This window comes from Stigmatopora argus, chromosome 1 (genome assembly GCF_051989625.1).
Source record: "Stigmatopora argus isolate UIUO_Sarg chromosome 1, RoL_Sarg_1.0, whole genome shotgun sequence".
Lineage (NCBI taxonomy): Eukaryota > Metazoa > Chordata > Actinopteri > Syngnathiformes > Syngnathidae > Stigmatopora > Stigmatopora argus.
The window spans coordinates 13499167-13515929 of NC_135387.1; the positions used below are offsets into that span (position 1 = coordinate 13499167).

General features: G+C 42.8%; 2 protein-coding genes across 4 annotated transcripts; both read left to right on the top strand.

Moving 5' to 3' along the window:
* Window positions 1-819: 819 nt before the first annotated feature.
* Window positions 820-7584, top strand: rap1aa (RAP1A, member of RAS oncogene family a). 3 transcript variants are annotated; one of them, XM_077598461.1, is made up of 9 exons: window positions 820-907; window positions 1959-2078; window positions 3753-3840; window positions 4592-4660; window positions 4731-4787; window positions 4869-5009; window positions 6467-6610; window positions 6682-6816; window positions 7051-7584. In XM_077598461.1, the coding sequence occupies exons 3-8, from the start codon at window positions 3784-3786 to the stop codon at window positions 6766-6768; spliced, it is 555 nt and encodes a 184-aa protein (XP_077454587.1). In that variant the 5' UTR covers window positions 820-907; window positions 1959-2078; window positions 3753-3783; the 3' UTR covers window positions 6769-6816; window positions 7051-7584. The 3 variants fall into 3 exon arrangements, with proteins under 3 accessions (XP_077454587.1, XP_077454595.1, XP_077454577.1); XM_077598469.1 differs by having other exon boundaries at window positions 7054-7584; XM_077598451.1 differs by having other exon boundaries at window positions 6682-7584.
* A 969-nt stretch (window positions 7585-8553) lies between these two features.
* On the top strand, window positions 8554-16273 carry LOC144072968 (XK-related protein 7-like). Its single transcript, XM_077598425.1, has 3 exons — window positions 8554-9319; window positions 12027-12226; window positions 14208-16273. Exons 1-3 carry the CDS (start codon window positions 8757-8759, stop codon window positions 15146-15148), a joined length of 1704 nt encoding a protein of 567 aa, XP_077454551.1. The 5' UTR covers window positions 8554-8756; the 3' UTR covers window positions 15149-16273.
* The last annotated feature ends 490 nt before the right edge of the window (window positions 16274-16763 follow it).

The window sequence follows — 16763 nt, forward strand, 5'->3', positions numbered from 1 at the left end:
GTCACACTCTCCACCCAAAATAGGCATTATATCACTGTTCTATGGCTTGTGGCATAATCACAGTCACTGGTGGAAACCTTGATCAATTAAAGAGGAAGTGTGGGGGATTAAATACAAACTGAGGTGATTGTTGTTTTACGTCAGTTGAAATAGGCAGTTACATAGTTCTGGAGAAAATGGAGGGACACGTGACTAATAAATAGTTTTTTTTCTTATTGTGCATTAATAAATTGGGATTAAGTACTTTACAAAATGAAACTACTGTCAACAAAATTCCACACCCAATATGCAAAGCATTTATTTGTTTAACAAAAAAATCAAAATACTTGAAATGCTTACCTTTCTTTTTTTCTCAATTTATTTATTCCTTAAATTTTCATTTTTTATTCATCACTATTTACCTAATTATTTCACCCTTAATGTATGCTGAAATCAATTCACTCATTTTATTTAAAAATATTAATACAATTTATATAGGAAGGGCAACACTAATATACTATCATTCAATGTCTTGGGAGCCGTGAAATATTGTACCAGGGGGCGCAATTTCCCTGTGGCGAAAGTTTGAAACCCCTTTCCTGTATGAATGTATAATAATATTTAAGAAGGAGAAAAATAATTCGTACATGACAGGGTTTAGTTTTAATGGACTTGATGAACTTGTTTCTTTTTTTATGAAACTTTTTAATATTTTTCACGGAACTGGGTATTTTCGGGCCAGGGATTTTTACTAGTGAAGGCTGATTGTAAAAGCAGATTATATTTTGAATAAATGCGGCCGCATGGTGCGCGGTGATTGGCTAAGCCTGAGCCAATAAATGGCGGCCTCTCTACTCTTCCGTGCATTGGTCCAGTGTGCTTTCGGGCGCACGCACTAACACACACGCACCGATTCAGCGGAAACACGGTGAGTGTTTTGCGGAGCTTCAGAATTCCCCGTCCGCGCCGCACTTGTCGTACCTTCCCCTTTGGTAGTTTTCTCCCAAAAGTCGGAATCTCCGAGGAGACGGAAAAACGAGCCGCGTCTCCGTCGCGAGCGAGCTATTGTTGTGGGTAAAGTCTATTAGCATTCAGGCTCCAGGGGTGGCTAACAGCAAGCTAATGATTAACTACTGTAGTTTCCGATGTGAATGGCGTTTGGCAAGTGATATCGCCTTGTGTTTGTCGTCCTCTTTTCCACATTCACAAAACACGGATGTCGTATGAACAGCTTGGCGCTGACCTGCTGGGTAGTTTCATTAATGATGAGTTCCCTGGGGGTCTAACTCTTCATCTAAGAAACTGGTCTTTTCTTGGAAATGAAAAGGGGGTCATTGGATTCAATTTATGATGTGTTTTTATGCCGGTATTCCGTTTAGTTGGTTGTGCAAAGTAACATCCTGCGCCGATCGTCATATTTTTTCGTCGCTAGGGAAGTGCTAATAATGTACTGCACTGCAAAAACAGCGATCCGAGAAACGTGTCGCATGTAGAGACTCGAATAGTGTTTAAAATAGACTTTTCATTGTTTACTATTTCCTCAACAACCGATGACATTTTACCTCCGTTGTCTTTTCTTGTTGTTAGATGTGTTGGGCAAGTTTGGGAAACTAATAACCACGCCCTTCTTTTCCTCGAAACGACCGCGTAAGAGACAATGTTCGTGAGGTTAATTCCAGCATTGCCTCTTTCGCTTTTTCTTTTAAAATGTAGACTTTTATTTTGAAAGTTATGTATTTAGGAACGTTCTATGACTCTGCCATCGGCGTCGATGGACGTCCAATTGACTTGGTGGCAAACTGGGGTCACCTCATGCTTAACCAATTGGCCCTATGATATCCTGCATGTTTGTTCTTATTTCATGAAATGTTTTACCCGGGTTATCTCTCTCAACCGTATGTTTGATGTAAATTCCATTGATATCAGTAGTTTTTAATACATTTTCATATTTAATTCACATGCCCTTTTCCTGCTTAAAGGGGACTCCCGCTCTTGAGCTTTGTGGCCCCCGCGGACCCTTAGCACCTGTCGCTCACCTGAGGCAGCCGAGGATCTGTCAAATGTAGAGGGAGTTGACATCTGCAGCTGCTGTCCACACAGTATGTAAATCTGTTCACGCTGCTTTCAATTCTATTTGTGGCAGTGGTCTTTGCGAAAGGTATTTATGCCCAAGTGCAAAGATATCGATCGACTAGCACATTTTTATCTTCTAAGACCATATTAAGCTTTCACAAATAATAATAATGTAATGAAATGTGGTGTTTGTATTCCGTCTGGGTTAGTATATGTCTTTCTGAGTTTTGTTCAACACTATTTTCTATTGTTTTCAATACATCGCTCACTTTACTGGTTGGTGCGGTAACAAAGGAAAGTCATCACACTGGAATTAATGCTGGTATACTGAGAGTGCCTTGTGTTGGCCTTTGACTGTTTAAAATAACAATATTTCATTGTGTAGTTGTAGTCTCTATATGTGTTTAATCGCCACATGATTTGTTCGTTTCCATTAACTGTTTGTTCTGTTCATGCGCTATAAGGGTTTATGGTGTGTGGTCACTTAAGACACCGGTGGTTTGTTGGTTTGGAGACCATTAGAGGCCGATACGTGGTATTGCTAAGAGAGCTAACGGGGCATCACGGGTGTAACATGGTAGTCTGCCTTTGTTGTCCATCTTGGTGTCTTGGCAAAGTTGTTTTTTGGGGGGGATTGTATGAAGTCAAGAGTTTCAGATCCAATGCTTAGAGGGAGTCACTGAACATCGTTTATCTTTTCAGGGGAAAGTAAGACTTTATATGAGGGCACCACGACAATACCACAAAAATAAATCGGGCAAATTACCAACCATATGATCATGATGGCATAGTATTGTGAGCCCATCTCTGTCGTGTAACCATTTGAATGTCACCATCACGCCCGCGCCCTCTCATCTGCATTTTGCGTTTCTACGTGCCACCAAGTCGAGTGATCACAATGGCCCATTGTGGAGGTGCACGTGTCGTTGTCCGTGTGGGTCACTGGCGCCGCATTGGACGTCACTCCTAGAATTGCAGATGCTGCTTGAGTGTGACAAAGTGCTTTTTGTATTGTTTGACAACGGTCCCAAACACTCAGAGTGATTAATATGTTCCAAACGCCTCCCAAATGAGCACAAATTATACATGTCTCCCGGATTGACATTTTCAATAAAAAGGAAAATTATTTCACATTGCCCTCAAGTAAAATACGTCACATTATTTTGGGACTAACCGGTGAATAATAGTTTCATGTTGTTTGCCTCCTGTCTAGTTATATCTTGTAGGATTAAAGCAGTGATTATGAAAATGTAATAAATAGTTTTCAAGCTGTCCTTCATGGATAAAAATTCAGTGCAGTTTCCAGTTCTCGGTCCATTCATTCCGCCATTTGCTTATTGTTATCAGTCAGTTTTACCAGGGTTTGTTTGGAGAAACTATTTTGAAGATTCCGTGAAGCCAACATTTTTTTAGCGGCAACACCCTACGAGTCCCACGACAGTGGGTGGGAAGGACCTCACTTTGTGGGTCAAGAATGAGATTTGAAGAAATGGAAGTAGGCGCTGATGTTCGTTCCTGTCTCGTGTGGCTGCAATTTACCAAATTGTTGTCAGTTTGAAAGCACTTTTTAGGGAACTAGTGCGACTTGGAGCAGTTTTATTGCTGTTTGCATAAGACAAGTTTGTGTTGCATGGGCCTCAAGTGTGTTTCCTGCAGCTGAATGTGACATGAAGCCTCTGACTGACTCTGTCCTTTCACAGACCCTCGTGCTGTCCGCTGAAGTTGCCCACCATGCGCGAGTACAAGCTAGTGGTGCTGGGTTCAGGCGGCGTGGGAAAATCTGCGCTGGTGAGGGATTCACGGCATCGCATTCACCTGATTTAATGATTTGACTAAACTCTGTGGTTTTGTTTTTGAACAAACATTTATGTAAGAGTGAGAGCGCTCGGAATGTTTTTGAACTTGAACAAATGTGGGTTGACGAGACCATCACAAAGGCACTGAACGAGTAACAAAATAATCCTGCGATATATATCTGTTGTGGAAAAAAAGAAAGGGTTGGATTTGTCCACAACCAGCTATATTTTTAAAAATAGGAATTTGTGAGTTTTTTTTCCTTCTAATAACCCTTTTTATGTTGGGGTAGCTTTGTTTAAATTGGGGGAGAGGGTGTTTCATATGTGCCCTCCTTCCTTAATTCACAAGCAAAAACATGTTATCAGTATATACAGTATACTTTGAAAAAATATAACATCAAAGAAAAGTAGTTTTATTTTAGTAATTTAACAGAACCACCAAGTTGTATTCAACCTTTACTTGTAAAGTGACTTTTCTCAAGCAGTTTCTTGTTGCAACTTAACTGGCAAAAACAAAAAAATACTGTGACAAGCTTCTGCTCAGTAGGTTCAAAAAGTAAAATTATATTAGGCCTTTAAAAAGTCACTCATGGTCAAGACTGGGAGGGTCTTGTTATCTGAGTAGTACCTGTCTATATATATATATATATTTTTTTTTTTCTTCTCATATTCGATAGTTTTTCACTATTGCAATCAATGGCACTTGAACTTAATCCATCTCTACCTTTTTTCAACCACTCCAGACAGTTCAATTTGTGCAAGGAATTTTTGTGGAAAAATACGACCCTACAATAGAAGACTCCTACAGAAAGGTAAACTCCATATACACGGGAGAATAGTAGAGCTTTTCTGATAGTGACACTTTTTTTTTCCATCCCAAAGCAAGTGGAAGTGGACGGGCAGCAATGCATGCTGGAAATTTTGGACACAGCTGGAACAGTGAGTAGAATCCGTCGCTGTGGCAAAGTGGAAGCGAGCGAGCGTGCTGACGAATGCGTTTGCCGCTGTCGCGCTGTGTAGGAGCAGTTCACGGCCATGCGGGACCTTTACATGAAGAACGGCCAGGGTTTCGCTCTGGTCTACTCCATCACAGCGCAGTCGACGTTCAATGACTTGCAGGACTTACGGGAGCAAATCCTGCGAGTGAAGGACACGGAGGATGTGAGTGGGATGCGTGGAATCACAAATAGCTAGTCAAATGAACTCGTCGGCTGTCTGTGAAAGTTCTCTCTGTGAAAGTAAACGCAGAGGACAGCCCAAGTGAGTTTCTTGACTGAGTTGATCGCTCCTCTGTCATCAAAGCTCACTGGAATGGGTTGAAATCGTAAGACCGCCTTTTTAAATTTCAAATTACTTGAAATAAATTATTTGCTTTAACTTTAGAAATCAATTCCCACACTCCATGTTGCCCATAAGAGTTTAAAAAAGGAGTTGCCTGCCATCTACGAGTGACAATCTAACTACACACTAACAGCCATTAGCCTCAAAAACAGGCTTGCGCGCATCTAGACTCCAGAGAAAGAAATCCTCTCTTTACTTGATTTTGTTTTGCTTCATTTTACTTTCCTAGAAGGTGAGTTTAAAAAGTCTAAAATGTGTGGGGGTGTTACAATATGGTCTCACATTGTGTCTTGCGTTTGATGCCATGTTTGAAAATGCTAAATGATTTATGGTTTGATTCTTTGAAATATGCCACTGCATCGCTAAGAGGCAATCACAAAATTTGGCCAAGAACACAAAATGATCAAGCCAAAGAATTCATTTAAATATTTATCATTTTTTAGTTTTTGCTTGAATCCCTAGTTTTTAATGTAATGTACTGTACTGTGTTTTTTTAAAATTCTTTAGTGAATCTAACATGTTTATAAATTTTGACTTTGCTAACTTATAAATGTGGTATGCATCTATAGAATATGATTTGTGAATGACGCCACGATTCTTTCTAGTCATTCGGGGACATTGATAACATAATTATCCTATGTTGGCTTTCTTTACCGAGAATTAGAGAAGTCCTTTTCATAAAAAAACTAAAAAAAACAAAAGGTTAAAAAAAGTTGAGGAAAAATTGGATAGACCCATTATTCACCCTCTAATTCCCCCCTTTTTTCATTCTCAATTTACGAAACCTTTATGTACCTGTAATTCTTGTAGGGCTCACAATTTTCCAGTAGGTGCCACTACAGTAATCCCTCGATTATCGCGGTTAATGTAGACCAGACATGGCCGCAATAAACAAAAAAAAACGCGAAGTAGGGTCACCCCTATTTAAATGTTTTTTTTTTACTTCAGTGCTGAGTCCTAGTAGCTAGCAGAGGACAGGGGAGTGGCTTCCGCTTGCGAGTTTCAGCGTGGATTTTCACATTTTTTATGAACTTACAAAAAATATATAATTAACAAAAAAACTTTCCCCCGGAAAAGAAAAACGTGATGTAGTGAAGCCGCGATATTCGAGGGATTACTGTACATTTTGGAAGCAGCCTGAGAAGGAGTGGCCTGCATAATTAATGCCCAATTGGAAATATCAGCTGCTTCTCATTGTGTGTGTGTATGTGTGTTCTTATACTCAGTAGCTGTTTTGCACATAGCACTTAAAGCAACATTTTCCATCGGTTGAGCAGGTCCCCATGATTCTGGTGGGGAATAAGTGTGATCTGGAGGACGAGCGCGTGGTGGGCAAGGAACAGGGTCAGAACTTGGCCCGCCAGTGGAGCAACTGTGCCTTTTTAGAGACGTCGGCCAAATCAAAGATTAACGTTAATGAAGTAAGTTTCCCGTACAAAATAGATGTCCCGCATCCAAATACAAACTCTTATTTATTGTGCAACGCTTGCAGATTTTCTATGATCTAGTGCGACAAATCAACAGGAAAACCCCCATGGAAAAGAAGCCAAAAAAGAAGAAGGGCTGCACGCTGCTCTGAAAGCCACCTCACTCACGTACACCCACAAAAACATGGGCTCCCGGCCAGGTGAGTGAGTGGCTGTCGAGATAATGTTTATTCCTGGCAATTGGAACATTGGAAAGCAAAACAAAAGTACTGGCCTCGTCTCAGATGGAGCTCCATCTTATGAAAATGTCAAATCTTGAAATTTGCTCAATGGATTTATAAACAAACTCCCCCTTCACCGATGTTTTGTTGAGCCTTTCTATGCGACTCCCAAATGAATAAGCGAATCCATATTTTGTTTTTCATATTCTCAAGAAGCTTCTCTTTGGGGGCCGTGCCATCATTCCAATTCCTACCTGAAAGATGGCGGGCATCGCGACACGTTTAAAAACCCTGTACTTAATTTTAAAAGTGAAAAAAGTCTCATTTTAGTTGTTTCACAGGTTGGTCATGTTATATCACGTGGATAAAAAAAGAACCATTTTTGGGATTTAAAATATACCATCAAGTCCTTCTAGATCTGAACGTTGGCCTTCTTGCATTTCTGCACTAACAGTGACGACGACAATGCATCATTGTATTGCTCTTGACTTGCTTTCTTACTATGCTAACATATTTCCTAAGTGACTTAGTTTTCTATTTAGCTGTGAGCCTTCCATGTTAATATATTTAACTTCTGTTTTTGCATAACAAAGCTGAACATATGACTGTTTTTAGACTGATTGGAGGGTGGAACTGTGTTTTAAAGATGAAAAGGTATTCTACTAAACCACCTCCAATATTGCTTATTGTGATTCTCAGATGTTTTTTCCAGCTTCTATCAAATGATTAAAATTTAGTATGTTTTAATTTTTTTCTTTGTCCTGTTCTTTGGAAATGACTCATGTCTGTCGCATTCATTCATTTTCTGGCCATGGGAGTGCTGGAGCTTATGCCAGCCAAACTTAAAATGTATGAAAAACCAAAAATGTAAACACCTTTTAACTCATTTGCTGCCAACCTCCCTCACTTCAAATATATTTGACGTCTAGAATTGTGATGGCACTGAATTGTGAGAAATTGCAGCCAGTCATTTCAATTTAGGTGAATTGGATGTCTATTGTTGTCAGGCAGTCAATGAGGGAAATTTAAAAAGAACAATATACTTAAGAGTGACCAAAACCAGAGTGTATTGCTGTTTTCCCCCCAAATACATATATGTACAGTACTATGTATTTTTTTTATATGTAAAATAATATACTACACATTTGGGGTCTGTGGGGTTAAGATGACTTTTTCTTTTAATAAACAAATATAGTCACTCCCCCAATAAAGGGTTAACCTAATGGATATTTTACCAATCTTGAAATAATCTTAAAAACGGGTCAGTTTGACCCACAAAATGTTCATGCCACTGGTTTTCTATCGCCCCCATGTGGCCAAGGCGCGCATACTAATGAGAAATTTAAAAAAAATATATTTCGTTACCTTGTGAATTATGAAGCACAATATTACCGAATTCTACCAAGTAAAAGAAAAAACAAAAATCAGGTCTACTTGTTTAAGAGCATGGAACAGGTTAAGTCATTTGACGGCGATAGACGTCCAATCCATTTGACCCTGCTTGGTGTCAATGATCATTCATAGCAAAATAATATATATTTGAATTTGTTCAAAGATAAATGCACCACATCAAATGAAATTTAGGGTTAAATTCACGTAGCCAGGTGTCAGTTTTAAAGATCCCAGAGGAGTCCCACCCCACCCCCCTCTCTCTCTCATGTGAGCGAGGCCATGAAATAAATGTCTTCCATCACTTGCAGCATTATCCCATCGGAGCTGGTCGATGAGGGACAGCTACTCATCTTTCTTCCCTAGCCTTCCCGGCCCTCCATACCTCCCTTCCGTCCTCTCCCTCCCCCCGCTCGCTCCCATCTGAGCCGACGATCCCCCTCTATCGACCCTCCCCCGCCCTTCCCTACCTCCCTCCATCATTTTTCCCATCTCCCTCTCGCTCACTCTCCCTCTCCCCTCGGATAAACATGGCCGCGAAATCCGACGGCGCGGCCGTCTCTCCGCGGAGCCAAATGCCGGCCGAGCGTCCCTCCAGGCAGGAGCGGCCGCCTCCCCCGGGGCTCCTCCCCGCCGAGCTCATCGGCTACTCCCCGGCGGACTGCTGCTGGACCCTGGGCGCTCTACTGGTCTTCTTCTCGGACGGGGCCTCAGACCTGTGGCTGGCCGCCGACTACTACCTCCGGAGGGACTACTGGTGCTTCGCGCTGACTCTGGTCTTTGTCGTCGTCCCCTCCGTGGTGGTGCAGGTGTTGAGCTTCCGGTGGTTCGCCTACGATTTCTCCGATAGCCCGGAGAGCGCCACGGCGGTGGTGGCGGCGACAGTGGCGGCGACGGCGACGTCGGCGGCGGGAGGAAGGGACCTGGACGGCGGTGATGGCGACGATGGCGACGGCGAGCGGGGCGCTGGCCGCTCCGCCGTCGGGATGCTCCCGGAGCCGCCCACCGGGGGACGAGCCCGGGGATGCTGCAGGGTCTTCGTCTGGCTCTTCCAGGCCGTCGTTCACATCCTTCAGCTGGCACAAGTGTGGAGGTAAGGCCGCCCAACTATACACACCCCGACCGACCAGCCCTTTGTGACTGTGCACGTTCAAATTTGAAGCATCCACAGAGAACAAACAGCCTTGCGAGTTTTGACTCCAAAGCCAGCTTCATTTTATTGACCCCCACCCGCGTCCAATTCAGTGAACCCTGGAAAACACACGGGTTCAATCTGGCCCGGTTGCTACTCCCCCTAAAAGGTGGGATCACGAGGGTTAAAGTGGAAGGGCTGCTTGTGTGAATGATTACGTTTCAGTGCCATTGACAGCATTAGACGTCAATCCATTTTCACTTGATCGCTGCTCGCCCTCGCTGTGAAAATGGATTGGAGTAGTGAGTTAAGGTACTACTACACTCTTTGTCCTCGCAAAAAAGACTACTCAACTGTCTTGCCTAGTAACAACAACAACAACCTAAACAACACTATCCTGGAAGCATTACTTTTCGTTTTGGTACCACCCCAAGAATTGAAGTGTCACTATTTGGTGGATTCTGTGAAAAAATTCTGGAGGCACACCAGTGCGTGTGGTAATGCCACTCCAGTTTTGCCTCAAATGATTCACTGTAGTTGTCTTATCAGTGATCAGAAATGCAGAAAATAATATATACAAATGCTCTATAACAATCTTGATAACACTTGGTGCGGTTCTTTAAAGGGTAATATACTTCCAATTCATTCTCACTGACCTAACATGACTTAAAAACTCCTGACGAGGTACAATTTGTCCTGAAAAATACCCATTTAAAAATCAATTTTAACTACAGTAACTCAATGCTAGCAGTTAAATTAATACTAATAACATAATAATATATATGTGTGTGTATATGTATGTGTGTATATATACATACATATATATATATATATATATATATATATATATATAGTGTTCACAGTTATGTTGTGGTATCTAGTAAAATTTATGTCAAAAACACCAAAAAGTTAATAGTACAACATTATCCTTCTTTGTAAATCAGCCCTCAGTATATGCATAGTTAAGTCAAGCAAAGAATAACAATAAATACTTGACAAATATAATCGTTGGTGGTAATAAACCTTTGGTTTCCAATCGACAAGAGGAGAGAGTTCACTTTGCATTCACTCATTTCTCTATTGTTGATCTTTAAAACAGCTCTGGCACAAATATAGTTTTGCATTGTCCCCCAACTAAAGCCATTGACTGTCCTGGCATGATACAGCAAGACTAAAAGTAAACTCCCGGTCACGTGCAAGGAAGCTCGTAGGTCTGTGGGTCAGTAGCTCAGTCAGCAGGCAGAGGCGGTACTCAATCTCTATCGCTTTTGGCAGGCCCGCCTCGCCAGCGGGCCGGAGGAGGCGTCGGTGTGATGCGCTGGCGGCGGGTCGTCAGACAGCTCGAGCCAGCTGGATCTTCTTCCCGTGATGTGTTGCATCATCGCATAAGAAAAGCTCACTGGTTGGGATTGACCATAAGCAAACGCATGAGATTCCCTATTGCCTCCTCGTGTGCAGAAACGACCCAATATTGATTTCCTACTTCCTTCAGGAGATGGTTGATGCATGCGCGTGTGTGTGTGTGTGTGTGTGTGTGTGTGTGTGTGTGTGTGTGTGTGTGTGTGTGTGTGTGTGTGTGTGTGTGTGTGTGTGTGTGTGCGCAACACATTTGAAATCTGAATTACTGGTAATGCCATTAAAGCAGTGGTGTGGGTTGCGTTTGTTGCAGTCCATCCTGTATGTGTGCCCATTAACAGGATGACCTTCCTGTTTCACCCTCAGTTGTTATCTCAAGAGTGAGACATCCCTGATGCACAATGACGCCCAGTATGGTCGGCAGTATGAACGTCAAGCAAAATCTCAGGGTTTGCATGAAAAAGGGATCAAATGGGCAATGACGTCAGAGAATGTACAACTTGAACAAGGCATTTAAATACAATGTTCCAATGACATAAGTGAAATTCAAAGATTAATTCATAATCAAATGATTGAATAATCTTTTAATAAAAACGTCTCCGATGTGGGTGCTTGATCGTATCGTAGAGGATTGCTTTTGATTTAAAAGTAAGAGTGGCTTATAGAGTGACAATACTTTTGATAGCTCAACGTTTTCAAACGTGAGAAAAATATGCAATTCTGTTGAGCTAGAAACATGAAATCAATGACCCGGAGACTTTGAATTTGATACCTGTGGCCTAAATGCTCCAAATTTCAGCAGTAAAGCAGACTGATTTCTTTTTTACTACAACGACTAATCGAGAGTGCTTGGTTAACGACCACAAGTTAGTGCCCTGCACAGAGAAGACAGGAGAGCGAGCTCAGTGGATTTTTCAACACATAAATGTGTGTCTTTATATAGTACTCATTAGCTCTGCCTCCCATTGGTGTGTCTTTTACACATTTCACCCCCGAGATGCAATTTGTGTAACAGAACCACAAAGGGTGACGTAAACTCCCTGGTGGTTCGCTGATCCTGATGACATCAGGCCCACCCTTCTTCTGCTCATCCTCGCGCCGTCCTCGTTCAGAGAACAAACCTATTTGTGGTGAACGATGTTTGTAAGGTCAGCATCCAAGCAAGAGTGGGGGTGGGGCTCCATGTCGACAAGGGGATTTGCACTGAGCTGGGTGCTGGCCTAATATTCAATCTACAAATGAGATTGGGGGCTTTTACAGCCCACGATATGCACGGCAAAATATATTTTCAGTCCCAAATGTGTTTCCCCAGGTATGTGCGCGCCCTGTATTTGGGTGTGCAGAGCCGCTGGCACAGGGAACCCGAGCGGCGGCACTACTACTGGCGCATGATGTTCGAGACTGCCGACATCAGCATCCTGCGCCTGCTAGAGTCCTTTCTGAAGAGCGCCCCCCAGCTGGTGCTGCAGCTCTCCATCATGATTGTCGCCGGTCAGGTGCTGCCTCTTCAGGGTGAGTGAACGCCTGTAGAACTGCAGGGCGCAGACCTCTCATAGGAAATTCATGCATGGCCTATCAATGGCAGGCATTGAAATGTCACTGCCAAGATGGCTGCCTCAGTCAAAAATCCATGTCAACTGTCAAAGTTGGTAGTATACCTGTCAACTTATACGTTTTTCCCCTATTTTATGTTTTTTGATCATTTCAAATTGTGTGGGCTGTATAACAACTTTTTACGGGAAACATTTTTATTTAAAAAGTACATTTTTTGTAAAACCGATCTCATTTTACCCATTTCGGCTTTAATCCGGAGCACTGGGCGGAGCGTTGCATTTTTTTCAGTGTTTTTTTTCCGTTACTCAGCGCGAATGCCGGAGCGATCGCTAATACGAGGAGTATAGTATATTACTTCTCGTTGGCTGCTCATAAGAACATGAGGGGCACTGTCTCTCTCCCCGCAACCCTCTCTTTGTAATGTCTCTGGTCGCAACTTCCTCTTTATAATGTCTCTGGTCGCAACTTCTTCTTTGTAATGTCTCTGCGAGTACTGGGCGTAGCGTTGCATTTTTCAGTGTTTTTTCCCCCCTTAGCCTGTTAGCTCCCGTTGGCGGAGCGATCGCTAATTCAAGACTACTTCTCGTTGGCAAGTGGTCGTGCGTTATCCTATTGTGAGGACATTATGTGTGCATCATTTTGGGAATATTTTGAAGGGAATACAAACTCAAACAACCCTCGATATTGACTGAAAGTCAGTGTGGAGGCGGGGCAAACAGAGCCAACCCGGCCGGAAGAAATTTATAAAAATGTAAAACAAAATTAGAATTAAGTTTATTGTAAGGTTAGATTAAATTTATTTTTGAGTGTGTCTGCATCGTAATCCAAGTTCATTTAAATTTGTTTATGTTATATTACGATTCACCGGTGCAAAAAGTCTCCCCCGCTCGCCCCCCTCGATGTCCCTCTCTCTCTACCCTCCGCGAAATCCGTCTAATTTTAGTTCTATTAAACACATTTTAGTAATATTAAACCACCAGTTATGTGTTACTTTGTTAATAGATGGCAAATTAGAAGAAATAAAACATTTTTTTTCCAATCCAATATCCGGTTTTTGGTGTTTTTTCAGAGGGTTGGAACGAATTAATTTGTTTTTAGTTCATTTCAATGGGAAATGTTCGTTTGAGTTACGAGAATATCGACATACGAGCTCAGTCCCGGAACGAATTAAGCTCGTATCTCGAGGTACCACTGTAAAGTGTTTTTTTTTAAATCTATTATCGCAATACGTAAAGTCTCCTGGCCCTGTGTGAAATGTAATACCCTTTTCATTTTTAAACCAATTTTAGTAAAGCCGAGTTGCTTTACTGTCATGACACCAAAACCACATTAACTCCAACACAAAATATTCCAATTTATGTTGTAAATGTGAGCACCTCTGTATTATTATCATATTTAAAATTGTATGTCCTCATGGCTTTATAGGCTCCAAGCTGAAGGTGCACGCATAGTGTCATACAGCAGAACTTATGAATGGTCACATGATACCCTTTTGTTTGAAAATAAATTCCTCAATCTGCACCTTTATCCAGATCTACACCTACAATAAATGAGTTCTGTGTGGCCCGCGCCTCAAAGTGTCATGGATATCAGTTAAGTAGACTTGACGTGATGCCGATCAACTAACAAACTAACCGAGCAGCCACAAGGGGTGATCAGAACATAACCTCTCCCGTTCGTGGGTACCTCGAAGATTTCAACTTTGACAAGCCATCGTAGCGTTCATTTCTCAAACTTGGTTTCTTGATCAATTGCTGTACTTTATTTTAATTGGAACATTAAAGCATATTTTCTTCATCCAACAAAAAAGTGGAATTTGAACTTCGAGATACCTCCGTAGCTACGGTATGACTGCGTGTTTTATCCGTCTCAGCACGCTGAGATCGAGCCGGGCTTTCTGTCCGCCATCTCCTCACTTTGCCGCTTTTGTCTCCCTCAGGTCTTTCGGCGTCCGCCTCGCTGATGTCCCTCGCCTGGATGGTGGCCTCCTATCAAAAGGTCTTGAGGGACTCCAGAGATGACAAGCTCCCCATGAGCTACAAGGCGGTCACTGTTCAGATCCTGTGGCATCTCTTCACCATCGGCGCCCGCGCCCTGGCCTTCGCACTCTTCGCCTCCGTGTTCCAGCTCTACTTCGGCATCTTCGTGGTGGCCCACTGGTGCATCATGACCTTTTGGATTATTCAAGGCGAGACGGATTTCTGCATGTCCAAGTGGGAGGAGATCATCTACAACATGATGGTGGGCATCGTGTACATTTTCTGCTGGTTCAGCGTGAGGGAGGGTCGCACCCGCTGCAGGTTGCTGACTTACAGCCTGACGGTGTTCGTGGAGAACGTGGCCCTCACCGCCACCTGGTACGTGTACCGCGGCCCCCGTACCTCGGACTTCAGCGCCGTGGTCATGGTGTGCGTGGTGGCCAGCAGCTACGCTTTGGGCACCTTCTTCATGTTTGTTTATTACTGCCTGCTGCACCCCAACGGCCCCATCTCGGGATGGGACTACTTGGCGGAGAAGCGGGCAGCCGTGGAGGCGCCCATGTCCCCGACATCCAGCCTCCCTCCCGACGTGGTGAGCAGCCCCCCGAGGACCTTGCAGAGAACTAAAGACTCCGGGATAGACGGAGACGTGTTCCAGGTACGACCTCCTCGGGGATCTCGGGGTCCCGCCCCGAGATCCCCGACACCGAGGACAGAAGGGCCCGTCATCCGGATAGACCTGCCCAGGAAGAGTTACCCCGCTTGGGACGCTCACTACATCGATCGGAGGTTACGTAAAACAATCCTGGTGCTGGAAAGCGCCGCCCCCACGGCGCCGCGGATTCAATACCGCTGCTTGGGCACACCCAAAGAAGTCATGGAGTACGAGACCACCGTGTGATGTAAGGAGATGCGCTCCCTTCGGGAAAACGCGTCGGTATTGCTCATGCAAAGCGCCTCATCGTCGTTAACGGCGGCGCCTGTTCGGGCTGGCGCATTTCTCAGGTGAGAGCAGCGTTGAACAACGAAAACAACAGACGCATAAAGCACGCCTTCAACATGTCTGATGTTGACCAATGGCAGCCAGGACGAAACATCACTGGCCAAGCGCGTACGCTGCACGAGGAGTGGTCATCGCCATTTTCCACAGCTATCACTCATGTTGAAGGCATCGTGGCTGTGAAATCTGGAGGGCGGATTTGAGTGTAAAAACAGTAGAAAATGTGTTTGTTTGTGGCCAGACGGAAACGATTTCTGTGTCGTTTTTTTAAGGAGCTAGAATATTTCCAGGATGAAAAAATATCTTAAAGTTTTTATCTTTTGAAAGAAGCGCATTATTGAGGTGTGCTGTTCACTTAACGGAGAAAAGACAACAGGTCGGATTGCCCGTGTAAATGAAACAATGAGGACTTTATAGTTTTCGGTGCTTGTTGTGTCTGTATCCACATTTTTGTTGCGTGTATACGATTTTAGCTGCAAACATGCAACTTTCGCAGAGCGTACTTAAGTGAGGTGATGTGGTGTGTAAGTGAGTAATTGGGGCGCATTGGGACTTTGAAAAAATTGGGGCTTGTTGAAAATGAGGGTCTCCCTGAGTGCCGTAACCCCAAATGTGGCCCAGGGAAATCATGTTCATTCCAGCTTCCTAAGGCATGTATATTTCATCAGAGTTCTTTTTATCTCTTTATTTTCAAGTGGAAATGAGTAGAGGAAAACAACTTTACATTGACGATCATTTATCACCGAAACGAGGCATTTTGGCTGTAAAATCCTGCGCCGGCCCAGAAATCAATTGAAAGCCCCTCCTCCTTGAACAGCCTGAGGAACGATGTTGAATGGTGACTATGGTGCTAACTCTCCGACGCGGTCATGTGTCATCGAGCGCATGGTGTGGCGCCAAATAAGCTCAGAAGGAAGTGTACCTCAAATGCAAAGCCTTAAACGGGTCACGACTATTGCGCCAAATGAGAAGACAAGATCATGACGTAAAGTGTGTTGCTTGAATAAAGGGCAATGTTTACCTGAATTAGTGCCGCCCTCTTTATATATTATATATATATATATATATATATATATATATATATATATATATATATATATATATATATATATATATATATATATATATATATATATATATATATATATATATATATATATATATATATATATATATATATATATATATATATATATATATATATATATATATACACACAGGTGTGGTCAAAAGTTTACATACACTTGTGAAGCACACATTACCCAGCAGATCTGATCACTTTTTCTGTTCACCCATAATAGAGTCATAAAAGAACCAAACTTCATGAATGTTTTTTTGTGACAAAGAAGTATCCGTTCCGATTACTCTATCGGAGAAAAATCTGAGTTGTAGAAATAACTGGAAACTCAAGAGAGCCATGACATTATGTTCTTCACAAGTGTATGTAAACTTTTGACCACAACTGTATGGCTTGCGTGGGTTTTCTCCGGGTACTCCATTTTTTTCCCAAATCCAA